The sequence below is a fragment of the Podarcis cretensis genome (genome assembly GCF_951804945.1).
Source record: "Podarcis cretensis genome assembly, chromosome: 2".
Lineage (NCBI taxonomy): Eukaryota > Metazoa > Chordata > Lepidosauria > Squamata > Lacertidae > Podarcis > Podarcis cretensis.
The window spans coordinates 100,731,448-100,747,846 of record NC_137171.1 but is presented as its reverse complement, the minus strand read 5'-3'; the positions used below and the strand labels follow the sequence as shown (position 1 = coordinate 100,747,846).

The 16,399-nt window shown below is 44.3% G+C and overlaps 1 protein-coding gene across 1 annotated transcript in view; it reads right to left on the bottom strand.

Annotated features, from left to right (window-relative positions):
- LRIG1 (leucine rich repeats and immunoglobulin like domains 1) overlaps positions 1 to 10,303 on the bottom strand; it is a 136,435-nt gene extending 126,132 nt beyond the window's left edge. The window contains exon 1 of the mRNA XM_079958700.1: positions 9,031 to 10,303. Within this exon, the coding sequence (XP_079814826.1) occupies positions 9,031 to 9,245 (215 nt within the window). The 5' untranslated portion in view covers positions 9,246 to 10,303. The remainder of the gene's footprint in view (positions 1 to 9,030) is intronic.
- Between the last annotated feature and the right edge of the window lie 6,096 nt (positions 10,304 to 16,399).

Here is a 16,399-nt window from a genome sequence, read left to right as displayed (position 1 = left end):
ATCCAATACATCAGTGTCTTCAAGAAGTAGCCAATCTTTTAGCCAGCAGAAAGCTGCGGCCACATAATACAACTTTAAGTCCGGCAGGGCAAAGCCCCCTCTCTCTTTCGCGTCGGTTAATATCTTAAACTTAATCTCTCTGCCACTTCCGGAAGCACTCCGTCTTGTCCACAATCTGTAGTGTTTGAAACAAAAACAACATTTTTGGCAATACATTCATCTTAATGGCAGCAATTCGGCCTAACAAAGAAAGTTTCAATTTTGTCCAACTATCTAAGTCTCTCTTAATTTCTGACCAACATTTTTCATAATTATCCTTAAATAGACTCAGATTTTTTGCTGTTATATTTACCCCTAGGTACTTTACTTTTTAAACCACATTTAATTCTGTCTTTCTCTGAAACCGTTCTGACTCTGTATCTGTCAAATTTTTTCCCAATACCTTGGTTTTCTGTTTGTTTAGTTTAAATCCCGCCACCTGACCAAAGTCTTGGATCAATTGTAGTACTCTTTTCGTACTAGATTCTGGCTCCTGCAGGGTCAAAACTAGGTCATCTGCAAAAGCTTTGAGTTTATATTGTTTCGCTCCGACCTGAATTCCTTCCACCAACCGGTCCCCTCTAATCATATTCAGGAGCACTTCCAGAACCGAAATAAATAGCAAAGGGGAGATAGGACAGCCTTGTCGTGTTCCTTTTTCAATTTTAAACTCTTCTGTAACCACATTGTTAACTATCAGAGAGCCAGTGTGGTGTAGTGGTTAAGAGCGGTAGTCTTGTAATCTGGGGAACCGGGTTCGAGTCTCCACTCCTCCACATGCAGCTGCTGGGTGACCTTGGGCTAGTCACACTTCTTTGAAGTCTCTCAGCCCCACTCACCTCACAGAGTGTTTGTTGTGGGGGAGGAAGGGAAAGGAGAATGTTAGCCGCTTTGAGGCTCCTGGAGGGGAGTGAAAGGCGGGATATCAAATCCAAACTCTTCTTCTTCTTCTTCTATCAATTTAGCCTTTTGTTCTGAATATATTGCATCAATCCCATTCTCAAAACCCCGTCCCACTCCCATTTCTTTTAAATTTCCCTTCATAAATTTCCAGGAGATATTGTCAAGGGCCTTCTCCGCGTCTATAAAAATTAACACTGCTTTTGTATTTATGTCTGTTTGCAAAAGTTCCAAAATGTCAATAATGTTCCTTGTGTTAGCAAACAAGTGTCTACCTGGGAGAAAGCCCACCTGGTCCTTATGAATTACCTCATTTAAAACTTTTTTAAATCTACTTGCCAGAATATCTGCAAATATTTTGTAATCCACGTTTAAAAGAGAGATGGGACGATAGTTCTTAAGTTGTGTCTTTTCAGCTTCCGATTTTGGTATCAATGTGATGAAGGCTTCTTTCCACGATTCTGGCGCCCTCCTCCCCTCCATAATTTCATTGCTAACCTCCATCAGTGGTTGTATCAGATAGTCTTTTAGTGTCTTATAATACTTGGAGGTCAGCCCATCTGGTCCTGGAGATTTGCCCAATTTCATATTCTGAATGGCTTGTTCAATCTCTTGTCGTGTTATTTTGCAGTTCAGGATTGATCTATTTTCTTGTGACAATTTTGGTAATCCATTTTTTTTCAAAAATTGTTTAATCTCAATTTCATCTTGCGGCCCTTGGGTATATAATTTTTTGAAATATCTCTGGAAGCACTTTCTAATATCCACAGGGTTCTGAATGTTTCTTCCTTCAATCTCTAAATTTGTAACTGTATTTAATTTTTGTCTCCTCTTCAACTGCCAAGCTAGCAGTTTTCCACATTTATTCGCCGATTCAAAAGTTTTTTGTTTCATTAATTTAATCTTCCACTCTATTTCCTGGTTTATCAATTTAGAATATTGTGCTTGATGAAGTTTAATTTCTCTCAGCGTCGGCTGTGACTTCGGGTTTAATCTTAGCTTCTTTTCTAATTCTTTAATTTTCTCCAAGATTTTATCTTTCCTCTCATTTTGTGTCCTTTTCTTTACAGCATTCTGTTGTATCAAGAACCCCCTCATCACTGCCTTGCTTGCGTCCCAGATGGTTCTTTTTTCCACCGTAGTGTTCATGTTTATCTCAAAATAATCCTTTAGAGCTTTTTGGGCCTTCTTAATAATCTCCTGATCTCTAAACAAATTGTCATTCATCTTCCATCTAAAGGAGCCGGATGGTATTAGTGTCATGTCCATCTTTACTGCATTATGGTCGGAGCAGGTCTTTGGGCAGATTTCCACCTTTTTGACTTTGGGTGCCAGACCTCTAGATATCCATATTTGGTCGATTCTTGTCCAGGTCAGTTGGGCTTCAGAGAAAAATGTTCCCTCTCTTCCCAAGGGGTTCTTTATCCTCCAAATATCAATCAAATCCATATTGTCTGTCATTTCGAAAAAGGTCTTTGGTAGTCTGCCATCTTTTGTAGCATTTTGGCTTTGTGACTTATCCATGTTGGTTGATACGACCCCGTTCATATCTCCCATCAAAATGATGTTGTTGTAGTCCAGATAATCCAGCATGGTCTCACGCAACTTCTTATAAAATTCCGATTTCCCCTCATTTGGCGCATAGATTCCTAATATCAAAAGTTTCTCTCCTTGATGTTGTATCTCAATTGCCAAAATTCTTCCATGTTCGTCTTTAAATAGGAATTTGGGTGACAGGCTCTCTTTTGCATAAATGACCACACCTCTCTTCTTTACTCTGTCCAAAGATATAAATTCCTGGCTCAATCTTTTGTTTATTAGCACTTTTCTGTGGAGCCTAGTCACATGTGTTTCTTGCAGGCAAATAATGCCCAATTGTTCTTTTTTTAATATATGAAATATTTTCCTCCTTTTTTCCGGGATGTTACAGCCATTTATATTCCAGCTCAGAAGTTGCAGAGACATCCTGAAATAATCTGGTTATTTTTCCAGGGGTGGTATCTTATTCGTTGAATCTTCAGGTTCCAAGGGTGCCGGTACCGCCGGTGCTCCAGGCCCAAAGGGTAGTTCAATTCCTTTTTGAAGGTCCTCTCCGTATGTGGTCAGAAATTTGTCTCTATCTTCCAGTGTTCTAATTTTAACCTTCTTCCCTCTGAAGGTAAAAGATAGTCCTTGGGGAAATTCCCACCTAAAGATAATTGAATTGCTCCTAAGCAGTTTAACCAATTCCAGGTAGTCGGATCTAAGGTCCAACAGTTGTTTAGGAATATCTTTATAAATTTCAATTCTTCTATCCAAAATGTCCAGTGACTTTTTGTAATGTAAGCCCAAAATCTTATCCCTTTCCTCCTTTGATCTCAATGTTATCAAACAGTCTCTGGGCTTTTCTTTCTTTACAAGTCTTCCAAGCCTGAAAGCAGACGCAATTTTAAAGTCCTTTTCCTCTAAATTCCAGAACTTGGAAAATTCTTTAGTCAGAAACTCAGCTAAGTTGCCTTCTTCCACTTCTGGTATTGACCTTATCCTTAAATTACTCTCCCGGTTCCACAGTTCTATCATAGATAGATAGGTCTGATGTCCACCTACTTGTTTGCAGAGTGGTCTTACCTCTTGTTCTAAATTTTCTAATTTTTGACTAGTATCCTCAGCCAATTTCCGATTTTCTACTGTGGCCTCCATCAACTGCCCAATTGCCTGTGCGTTCTGTGATACTTGTCCAGTTAATCTATTTAGACATTCTGTGTTTTGATCAATTTTGGCTGTTTGTTCATCGGCTTTCTTGTCCAGAGATTCCACTCTCTTGTCCAGAGATTCCAATTTTTCATAGATTTTCTCTAGAATAGAAGCAGTTGCTCCTGAGGCCATATCTTCCAATTGTAACTGTTCAGTTTCTCCCTCTCCTGCCCTTGGCAGAGAAGCAGCTTCTTCCTCTGAAGGCAAAGTAGGTACAGATGATCTACGTGTCTGCGAGACTGAGGTTAAAGTTGTCAAAGTTGCTTGTCTAGTTCTTCCCCTCCTTCTTGCGCCACTCATTCCAGAGTTATCTAAAAGTCAAGGTCGAGCTGAGTTGTTCCCATGAGAAAGCAGCGGCCCAGAGGAAAACAGTCAAACAGGAGGTCGGGGAAAAGGAAAGTGAAATGATGTCACTGCTGTAAATCCCAGCTCCTCTAGGGGGAGCTTGAAATGTCTTAAGGGAAGAATCCAATTCTAGTAAATTTACTAAAATCAAATTTAATGTCCAAGAACCTTCAATAGCAGGTTTTAAGAAGAGTTAGTATTAACAGCCACATTGTTTCAGACAGTGCATACTGGTACTTCAATTTATGTTTCAAAGTAACAAGTCCAGACCCCCTCAGATTGTTGCAAGTTCTAATACACAATAGCCAGATCTGCAGAACTGACAGCTCAAGTTGCTCAGGCAGCTCCAGCACCTGGGTTTCTCATTCAAGTTGTAGTTCCAATAGAAGAAAGGTATCACAGTACAAATAAAAATCAGAGAATCAAATGCTTAAAGTCCTTATTTTGTTTAAGGAAAAGTTCAGTGGGTGCTCAGATCAGTTAGGCTAAAGATTCTTTTTAAGCCTCCACTCCTCCAGCTCTTTGCTTTGAAGTTCAGTGACAGCGGAAGACGGACTTCCTGTTTTGCGTCGCTCCGCTTTCAGCCAAATTCAATAATTTAGTCTCAGATTTTTTAAAGTCCTTCTTTACTCACGGGTTGTTGCTTTCCCGAGTCAAAAGTTTCCAGGAAAAGAGGTCAGCGCTCACCGGCAGCAGCAGCGCGGCTTCACTCCGTAGATTGCGAAACGACTCACAGCGCCGCTACCCCCTCCACGTTCCGGAGCCCCTTACGGGGTTCCTTCAGCGTTTCGGGAGCCGCTTCTGGCGCCCGCCGAGTCTCAAGACCACAGGCTCTTGCTGCCTGTGGGTTTCCGATGTGGGTCTCCGCTTCGCCGTAGCGGACGACCCAGTTTCCACGGAGCTTCCTCCTCACAAAAGGAAGAGGACCGCCATTGCCGTTCGCGCCGCCTCCGGAAGTCCAAAAATACACTAAAATATCACACATTAAAAACTTCCCTGAAGATAAGTTCTAACGAAAATCTATTTGAGAGAAGGTAATGTCATGGCAAAATCCATCTCAGGGATGCGATTCCCCTGGCAGTGACAAGCTTTTAAAACAACTGAAATTGTTCAACTTGAGTTGGAAACAAAACAGACGAAAGATACTTTTCCATTCTTCTTCTGGTCCTAACTTCTCCTCGAGAGAAGTGAGAGTTCATATTTATCTTCTCTCGGCCGAGGTGCTGATGAAAATTCATAGAAAAGAGAGAATTCAAACATATTGACTGATTTTCTAGGGTAGCCATTGTAGTGCCTCCTCCTCACCCCCTCGTTGCTGTGTACTCTGGGCTCCCATTCATCCCGGTTCAGTGTGCCAAAGATCAGGAAAGAGGTATAGTCCAAAACGTCTGAAGAGCACCATGTTGGATACCCCAGTTTAGTGTTTCACAGGCAATTCAGTTTTAGTCTTAGAAATCACAACACTTCATAATTCAATTTTTTTAAAAGCTCTTGCTACCTGATCTCATGACACTACTTTCTAAAATGGCCAATTTACTAATTTCTAGTGAAGATTTCTAGCAACAAAACTAGCATTAGTAGAGCAACATTATCAATAGTTTTAGAATAAATCACATACAACTATTCTAAGGAAACAACATTCTGCGATTTTCTATTTTTTGTAAGACTAAGGATTTTCATGGGTTTAGAGTTCACTTTTGTCAAAACGAATGGAATGGACTCTAGAGAGTTCCTTGAATGCTTCACGCATTCAACAAAGAGCACTCTAGCCCACAAAAGCATAAACTTCAATCAGTAAGTTGGTCTTCTCTTCAAGATGCTACAGGACTCTTGACCGGTATTGCTACAACAGCTTGCACAGATATCCAGAAGAGTAAACAGAAGAGTTATAAATTGCTCTTGATACTTAGTATGGCAGCTACAGTACGGTCCCTAACTGTGACCCATATAGGAGTTATTATGAACATGGTATGAATACTGGAAGAAACAAAATCTAAGGAGCTTCACCCTTCATGTGGTACAATAATTATCACCACTGTAAAGCTTAATCAAATGAACATTCAATATTCAACATCGGTGGTGATATCATCACCAGTGCTGCAATTACTGTTAAAATGAAGCTGGCATATATGAAAAGCAAGAGAAGTGTCATCGAGATGTCCTCTTATGGTAGCATATGAGCTGCCCTAAACCGAACAGCTTCTTAACTCTGTGCGTGCATGGACAGAGAAAGAAAACAGTGCAGGTTTCCAGATGTGAAATCCTTCCAAAAAAACAAGTATGGCGGATTATAGGAATTAGGGTAAAGTAATGATCAGCTAGTAATCACATTTGTGCTTCACACACTCAAAAGATCAACAACTTGCAGCTCTGCAGCAGCAAATTTTAAACATATGATATACTCCAGTTTCACACGTCTGTAAAGCACAGTTGTAAATAACTTAAGATAGCGATATAATTATGGTGGCGGTAAATAAATTGTACTCCAGAGGCTGACAGCTAAATTATAATGACATCAATCTGAATTAAACATTCACACTGACACAGCACTAAGCAGACCACAATTGAATGTTTATCTTCCCTATCTCAGAGGGAGAATTTACCCTACATTACAACCTATGAAACGCAGAATTCTAGTCAAGGCTTTGAATTGAAGATAGCGGTGTTAATACCTCAGCTACCACTCTCTTTTCTGATACAAACAGAACCTATTAGCATTTTCAGGTCTCTTTCAGCATAAAACCCCTAATGGCACAATATTGCCCATCTTTAATTCCAGTCCTCCATATGTACAATGGCAGACGCTTTGTAATATTTGGGTACACGATACGTATACACAGATCTTTAGGCTGCTGCACAATGTGGTGGCCAATAAAATGAACTTATCCGAATTCTCATCCAGAGACTACCTATATGTTTCATTCCAGATTTAAACATACCCTATTCCATAATTTAAACATACCCTATTCTGACATTTCTCGTACAATGTGTGTTAAACTACTCTAACATATTTAAGTAGAGTACCATACTTGACTTGTGTCTACTTTTAACTCATGTTGCTATTTGCTAAAAAAAAACCCTTTAACCTGCAGCAGCGACTGGAACATGGGAAGAATGAGTTTTCCTGATACCATCTTAAAAACAGCAACAGTAATAATTTACATCTAAGAAACCAATATAGCTATATGTTTTATGAATAACACCTATATACAGGTAACCTTTTGCTACACTCCCACTTTCTGACTGGATAAAGTGTGACGCTATTATTAGGTTTCAAACCACAGGTTGTAATCTTAAAACACATTTAGTTTCACGTAAAACTCCCTTTGCTGGAGTCAAAGGGAAATAATCCCAAATGTGAAGATTTATCAGGATCTGAACACAAGTGCTATTGAAAATCACAAAGTCAGGCACCAACCACAGGCTAGTTTATCCATATTTTAATACCTTAACCTCAAATTGGCCACCTGGGTCCCAATTCTGAAGAAAACATGATTCAATCACTTAATAACTAATAAGAGAGTCTTGTGAAACTGTTCTAACAGATAACAAGGGCCTAGTGTGCAGCAACCAGGGGCGATTGGCCTACATCTGCTAACCATTTTGACTTCTTTTTTTTCCCTCCAAAAGTTCATCATGTTAAGTTTTCCCCACTTTGGGGTGCAGCTATTAATTCCTTAGAAACACAAGGAAGTGGGTCGAACAAGTAGTAAGATTATTCTTTGTCCTGAAGAGGCAAACAGCAACCTTTTATTCACAGCCCCTCCAACTTTCACCACTGAATTAGAGGTGAAACATGAGATATGTAATCTCACACAGAGCTGGAAGAAAGGGGGGGGGGGTAGAGAGAGTTTTCAAGAACTAGTTCTAAATGTCTGCAGGAAAGCACAGGCAGTTTTTAAATTAAAAACCCCACGTATCTCAAATATTGAGATTATACACATACACCCAACACCAATACACCACAGCAGCTGTTTACATAGTGATGATACACACCGTCATAGTTGTTGAGGATCTGTTTTACTCTTATAACACCCTTGGCAAGCCTTAACTACCTGATCTCGTGCATAATAAAGACTCAGTAAAATTCTATCAATGTTTACTTGAAAGGGCCTTACTTGCTACCGTGTGTGTGTGTGTGTGTGTGTGTTTAAGAATGAAACTTTAGAGTCCCAATTCTTTAGGTCTTCAAAGTCCTACATAGGTGTTTGAATCATCTAAGAAGGGGACTATTAAATCAAACTCTTTTATATTCCATGGCAAGAGTAAATGCTTCACAAGTCAGTAAAAGTTCTTTTTTTTAAGAGTTCTGAAAATCTTCAGCCTGTCATCCACTTTTATGTTCAGCTCCACTACTGATCTGATTCTTAAGGGCTAACACCCGTGCCACTCTACAGACATTTCTAAGCCTAAATGAAACTGAGTCTTATAGGGACTTCTACACAGTAAACACAACCCTTCTTCCCCACACCTTTGCAAGACACAGTGAGAACGCTGCCAACATCTTCAGTGACAACAATATTTTAAAAAACTGCAAGTTTGCAGGCTGCTGTCCCAAAAAGTTGATCTGGTTAAGAAGGACCTGGAGGTCCCACAGCCTGGGTGGCAAAGTTTCACACACAAAAACACAACCCCCCCCAAAAAAAAACCCTTTAAATGATCAGAATTTGAAGCTTTCCCTTTAAAAGGCCGAACATCTCATTCTGCAGAACATCCCTAACTACAAGGGGAATGAGCAGCCTCTATTCCCACCGGGATCTTTCCACAAGGATATGAGAACTCTCTACCCCCAAAGGGATCTCCCAGGAGTTAGTTGCTCGGCAACCGGTTACAATTAGATCTCTCAATAAAGGGAAGACGGAATATTACATTAATCACAGACTGCAGTGAAGAAAAGGGTTGGGAACTGGCCTTCAGCGAAGACTTTGAAGGAGGTTGGGAGGTCTGACTGGGAGAGAAATAAAAGGCACAAGAAAGCTTCAGAACTTTTGACTTCGGAGGCGGGAGACTTACAAATAGACTGCCCAGGTAGGCAGCACCTCGGGAACCTCTTCCAACCCCCGGTTGCTGCAGTCCACACGATCACCGCTACACGTGCAGTTCACGTCACAGGCCTGCCGCTCCGAGCAGCAGCCGAACCCCACCAACGTTTGGGAAAGGATGAAGAAGGTCCAAAAGGCATCTGAAAAGAGCAGGGACCCCCACTTTCCCCATCCCGGCAGCGCCATTTTGTATCCTGGATGGAGGGGGGGGGTTAGGAATAAGAGGCCAGAAGCACAGAGTTGGTGGTATCCCACCAACTAAAAAATAATAATAATAAAGTACTAAAGACAGAAAGGAAAAGTCAAGGAAGTGCCAACAACTCGTCACTCTCGTTCAGCCCAGATCTCTTTTGCACCAAGTCTCTAGGCCTCCAGCGACATTTACTAGTCAGACCATGGCAGCTCCAAGTGAGGCTGCAGCTGCAGCTGCAACTCCTGAAGTTTCTCCGGGGGCCGGTCTGGAGTTCACTCGTCGGGGGGCCAGCAGCCCAGAACCGGCTCATCCAGAGAGCTGAATTTCAGTGCCACTAAGAGAGAGGGAGAGGAAGCGAGGCAGGATGGAGCCTCCCGAGCTCTTGGCACCAGCGCCAAACTTTAAAAGCCTTCCTCTTCCTTCTCAGCGATCGCCACTCGCGCAATAAATAAGGGTCCGGATCCTGCTGCTGGAAAAGGCAGGGGTGGCGCGCGGGGAGGGAATAACAGAGTCCTGCGCCCCGTCCCACAGGCGGGCGCCTTCTTGCTGCTGCTGCTGCTGCTGCAAAGAAAGAGGCTCGGCGTCCCCCAGAAAAGTCCCTCCGCCTCCTTCTCCTTTCCCCCCGCTGCAGATTCCGCCTCGCCTCCGCTTCCCGGGAAGTGTCTCAGCGCTGCAAGGGGCGAGCCGGCGAGGAGGGCTGCATCGCCTGCTGCTCGAGCGGGGCCGATTCCTTGCTCTCCCCTCTTCCTTCTCCCGGGGATCAGACACCTTTTCCCAGGAACCGAGATGGATGGGTGGAAGGGAAGCGGTGCTTTATCTCCACCTCCGCAACTTTCTCCGCTTGGGCTTTTTCCCTGGCCGCCCCTCTTCCTCCTCCCCCCTCCCGACACCTCCCACTCCCGCCTACCCTGAGCCAGCAGCCCTTAGCGCCCACACGGAGCGCTGCCAGCCGCGATCCTCTCGGGGCGCCCCCACAGCCTGCCGGCCACCATCTCTCCCTCTCTTTCTCGCCTTCCCTTCCACTTTCCAGCGCCCCCTCCCCGCAAGCGTCGCTTCCCCGACTCAAACCCACGTTGGGCACATTGCAACACGTTCCATCCCCCCCCTCCTCCTCTTCCAAGCCGCCCGCCTCTCGCTCCGCATTGGCTGCCTAGCGTTCCACGGCGCGCCCGCCCGCTTCCCGATTGGACAGGAGGCCCTCCCCTCTCCGCCCCACCACCCGCGCGCCGCCTTTCGGATACACAACGTTCCATTGAGGTTGGCAGGCCGTCAATCAGAAGAGAGCAGGTCCCGCCTCCCTTTCCCACCCAAGGTGTGAAAGCGGGACGCTCCCGCTTCGGCAGCAGCCGCTCGCCTCTTAAAGGGGAAGAGCGCGCGAGAGAGAGCTGGAAAGAGTCGCTCCTTTTCTCCGCTCTTTCGCCTGCTGCTGCTGCTGCCCGAGGATCTCCCTTCCTGGCCCTTCAGTGGGAAGAGCCGGGCTGCTAGTAGGAGGACCGCGCTTCCCCCCCACCGCCCCACACTTCTAAGGCACGCCAAAAGCTTGTGGGGCAGCGATGCTAAGAGCTCAGCAAAGGCTGTGGCGCGGTGCGCGCTCTGGGGCTGCTTTTGGAGCGAGCTGCAAGTTGCTCAGCAGAAGCGCGCAAGGGGAGGAGGGTTGCGCGGCAGCGGAGTGCAGTTGGCCAAGGGGCTTCCCTTTTTTTTTGCGGGAAATTCCCTTATTCCAGCGCCTTTTCCCGCTGCTATCCCGGATTGTTAGATATCCCGTAGACTGTCCCCGGGACAGGTGAGGCTGCTGATCCCTTATTTTCAAATCTGAAAGTTGACAGCTATGGCTGGGATCCCTTCCTAGCCTTGCCGAACCCGCTCCCCGCTGCTGATTCCCCATTCCACGGGTGCCAACTTGAATAAAATATTGGTAGGAGGGAGACAGGTAAGTCCTGTCCCGCATACGCATTCGATAAAAGGATGCGATCAAATGGTTTGTGTTTTAATTTTGAAGGACAGGATCATATAGGAATACAGAGGGGTCGATTTGAATAAAATATTAGGGGGGAGGGCAGGTAAGCCCCGCCCTGCATAATAGATCACATGACGTGGCTCAAGCACACTACTTCAATGGTAGTTCCCATCATCTTTGGGGGACCCGACCCCCCCAAAAGTTTTGAAGAGCCCATGGCCCCTAGAAGTTGGTTCCTATGTCCCATTCCTTCACTGTGCGCCTCCGAAGGTAGTAAGGGTTAGAGTGGAGGAGGGCCTAGGGAAAAATCAGTAGCATATCTACACTTTTCTTCTTCTTCGGCATATTGTAACTAATGGTCCATTGCTCTTTCATGTCACCCAGAATCTGAAGCATCCTCACTGTGCCTAACAAGTGGGCTGGTCCTGTTTTGTAGATGGAGTCAGTAAGGATAGCACCCTCCTTGGCCAGGTGGAAATGAATCAGAAAAGCAGGAAGTGGGTCTCGCCATACCCAGACCTAGATGACCTAGGTACCTATGGCAACAGGATCAATCTAAACGCCCTAACTGGTGGGACTTAGGCCAGGGGCTTGATGAGCAGATATTGATGGATGGCTGGGAGTTGTTACTATATGCTATAGAGATGACATTCTCAACACTCCATCATGGGTCAGGCACAAGAATGAGTTGTAGTCCTTGAGGTCTGGGTTATCCCTATGTACCATTTAAAGAGAAGACAACACCCCTTGTGTTTTCCAATATGTGTTGGGCTCTGTGCCTGAGAATATTCATGCAATGGATGCAAACAATGGGCATCAGATCAGCCTTAAGCACCATCTGGAGGAAAGAAAGCTTCCTTTTCATTTCCCACTGCACATCTGATCCTGACAAGCACTTATGTTCAGGCTGGAACCTTTTGCCCACAGAGAATCCCAATGAAATTACAATTAGGTTATACAATATATTCACTTCTCAGATCAGGCTCCACATATTATTGGCTTTTGGGCTAGCCCCGTTCGCAGTTATTTATCTGTGTCTTTAATATATGGGCAAATGCCTGGCTTTTTAGCTCAAAGGCTGAAAGTTCCAGGTTGGGTTAGGATGGCCACGTAGAATGACCAGAATGTGTAGCCTCCACAGCCACCTGTGAAGAAGATATTCAACAGGCATGCAGCTTTTCCTGACACAAAGGGGTTTTGATTTGAAGGGCTGCCCCTGTTGAATTTCAGCACTGAGATCCCAGCACAAGGTTATTTTCTACTAATGGTGCTGGTGATATTATTTCCCCCCAGAAATGCTTTTAATTGCTTGTTCTTAGCAGTTTTTATTGATAATTTTAACAACAACAACAATTTGATTATTTGGACGCAGATGGCTCTGTGGGTTAAACCACTGAGCCTAGAACTTGCCAATCAGAAGGTCGGCAGTTCGAATCCCCGCGACGGGGTGAGCTCCCGTTGCTCGGTCCCTGCTCCTGCCAACCTAGCAGTTCGAAAGCATGTCAAAGTGCAAGTAGATAAATAGGTACCGCTCCGGCGGGAAGGTAAACGGCGTTTCTGTGCGCTGCTCTGGTTCGCCAGAAGCAGCTTAGTCCTGCTGGCCACATGACCCAGAAGCTGTACGCCGGCTCCCTCGGCCAGTAAAGCGAGATGAGCACCGCAACCCCAGAGTCGGTCACAACTGGACCTAATGGTCAGGGGTCCCTTAACCTTTACCTATGCTGCCCATCTGACATTTAAATCAGGTGGTATATACATTTTGTTAATTAAAAAAAATGTAGAGAGGGCATTTCTGCCTGTTCTGAAATGCAGCAGAAGTATTATCTTGGATTGTGCTCATGCACACTGAGTCTTGAATGTGTGCACAGTAAAAGTAATGTCTCCCATGTAAAGTAACAGAGCTTCCTTGCTCAGTGCACAGCTGCCAGATTCATGGTACTGTATCCAAAATCTGCATCAAGACATCAGTGGTATTCAAGCAGCCTGCCTGCATTCAGGGCAGAAGTTGTACTTAGGATGTATAGCAAAAATGAGTAGAATTCTCCTACTCATTCATACTTAACATTTACTTGTGTATAAAAAATAAATACTGTAAAAAACAAAAAACGTTTACTTCTGTCACACTGTCCTAGCAGCCATTGTCTTCATTCTGGCAACCAAGCTTAAGCACACATGTTTGGCTGATGAGTCCCAGCCATCGGTTGAAAACCACTGATGTCAAACACTGCTTCTGTCTTTTAAAACTTATTTTAACTTTTAAAAATTGCAAACCCATATGTCAAATTTCCTAATAGCTCCATTCAGTGAAATAATAACACTCTTATGATTTTGGCTCTGAAACCATCTTCAGTGGTTAGTTTGCCATGAATTGGGTGGAGCCCAGAGTATTTTTGTATTAAAAAAATTAGTGTTGTACTGAAAAAAGTCAGGGTGGCAAAAGGGTCTTGGGTCTTGGCAAGGGACCCAGTCAAACATTAAGTAATGTCTACTCTTCATACCCACTTAAGGAAGTGTGGCTACTCTGACAACATTAACTCCCATTATTTTTAGCATAGAAATGAGGACGCTGATAATTTGAAGGGGTTTGTAGGAGGCTAAATGACAATTAGCAGCCAAGGAGCATAGAGTTGGAAACACATGCATTTCTAACTTAAAATGTGTCGATTTAAGCAAGTAAGCTGGTGCTCAGATACTGGATATGTGCAAAGTCAGGTGATTCTTTTTCCATCTCAAGACCTTGGCAAACAGTCAAGCAATCTGTCTTTGGTGCTAGTGTTTTACCTACGGGCCACACACACAGTGGAGGATGCTTCCAAGCCAAAACCAACAGCGAGTTTTCTGGGATTTTTGCCTTTTGCGCCGTGTGAAAGGCACTGCACCACCTGCGCTCCTAACCCATCAGCGTCAAGACCATTTAATTGGCTGCCTCGTCCTCCCTGATGGTTTGGCCTCTGCTGCTTTGGCTTGTCCCCCCACTCTGCATTTTTCTCAGGGGGCTTGGCTGGCAGGTTCTGCCCTGTGTATACTCAGGGTCTCACATTGACCGTATTATTTGGGATCAGGAAGGAGGTGTTTTTCCCCCCTTTTTCGCCCTTGGAATATATTGGCTGTCACACATGGCTTTTTCCAGAAAAAGCCAGGGAGGTCCAGTGGAAAGAGCATTAGATTTTGATTCAAGCTGCAATGTGGGTATTGGTTCTGTGGGTAGCTTTAGTACAAGGTTTTCCACAGAAGAGGAAGAAGAAGTAGAAGAAGAAGCGGGGGTGTCATAATGTCATCTGCTTTGCACAAGATTCAATCCCTAGCATCTCCTGGCAGGGCTGGGAATTATTCTGTCTGAAACCCTGGAGACAATACTGAGATAGATAAACCCTTTGGTCCTACCATTAGTTAGTGAAGAAAAAGAAGAAGAAGAGTTTGGATTTATCACTACCCGAAGGAGTTTCAAAGCGGCTAACATTCTCCTTTCCCTTCCTCCCCCACAACAAACACTCTGTGAAGTAAGTGAGGCTGAGAGACTTCAGAGAAGTGTGACCAGCCCAAGGTCACCCAGCAGCTGCATGTGGAGGAGCAGAGACACGAACCCGATTCACCAGATTACGAGTCCACCGCTCTTAACCACTACACCACATTGCCTCAGGCAGCATTGCCTGTTAGGGACAGCAGCAGCCTCCCTGCTCTTCCTTCTGAGCCCTCAAGCTGTTCCCCTCAATTGGAGACTAGATATGTGTTCCATAGTCCTGCCACACACACCCTAAGCCAGCCTACTGGCCTCAGGTACTCAGGAAAACACTGTCCTGTTGTCAGAATGGAAGTAAGATGCAACAGCCAGGCCAGCCAGCTTCCATAAATGGAAAGGAAGAGGCACCATTAAGTCCTGTGTCTCAGGAAGCAAAATCTTGGGCTGGCCCGGTTCCTAATAATGAAACACCTCATTGGGGGGTTTTCTGGTTCTCGGTACCACAATTTAAGAAGAATATTGACAAGCTAGAACATGTGCAGAGGAGAGTAAGGTGATAAGGGTCTGGAAACCAAGCCTTATGAGGAACAGTTGAGGGAGCTGGGTATGTATAGCCTGGAAAAGAGGAGACTGAGAGGAGATATGATAGCCATCTCAGGCTGTCACTTGGAGGATGGAGCAAGCTCATTTTCTCCTGTCCCAGGGGTAGGATCTGAACCTATGGACCCAGCCGATTCAAGAATTCTGACTAAACAGCAGGAAGAACGTTCTGGAGGTAAGAGTTGTTTGACAGTGGAACGGACTCCCTCATGAGGTGGTGGGCTCTCCTTCCTTGGAGGTTTTTAAGCAGAGGTTGGATGGCCATCTGTCATGGATGCTTTAGTTGAGATTCCTGCGTTGCATTGAGTTGGACCAGATGAACCCCAGGGTCCCTTCCAACTGTGCAGTTCTATATTTCTATAAAAGATTGCAAAATGAAGTACCACTCAACACATGAACCAATTAAGTAGAAATATTAGAATTGTGTTCCTCCCCCCAATCTCTCATAGTTCAGGCATACTTTCCCTCCAAATTAAAAGCAAAGGCACTCTTAATTTTACACCCAAATGTTTGTTTATTCATTCTCAGATAACAGCCCCCGTGTTTCTGTGTAAGGGTTCATGTACACCACTGATGAAGTTCCTTTGGCCCTTCAGATGTTTCTGGACTACAATTTCCATAATTCCTGATGCCCCAACATCACCTTCAGAGTATTCTATCTCCAGCTGGGCAACAAAGGATTGTTTCTTTAGCCTAGTCTGAGAAGATTGCTCAGGTTGTAGATCTTCCTCTTTTTATCCCTGAATGTCTGGATTCTGTTCCCATGACACACGACAAAAAAAGAGAGAGAGAGAGAGATGCTTATTGCATCAATGCATTGCATTGGCAGACTTACCCAGAAACCACTTAAAACAAATTACTTGGATTTTAGCTGCTTTAGTGCCACGGAAATCAATGGAATGAAGTTGGCACATATCCAAGGACTTTGGCATGCCAAATGTAATTCCTATAAAGATGTCTAAATCTGAAAACTTCATTTCTGCGCTGTCAATGCTCCACATCACACCCAAATGCTATAACAGCATCAGGGGTGGGGGGGGGGTGGATGACGACAAGGAAGCTTTACAGCTTTCTAAAAGCATATATGTCTCCGAAAACTAATGTTTCCTGATTTCTTAAGTGAGTTTTAA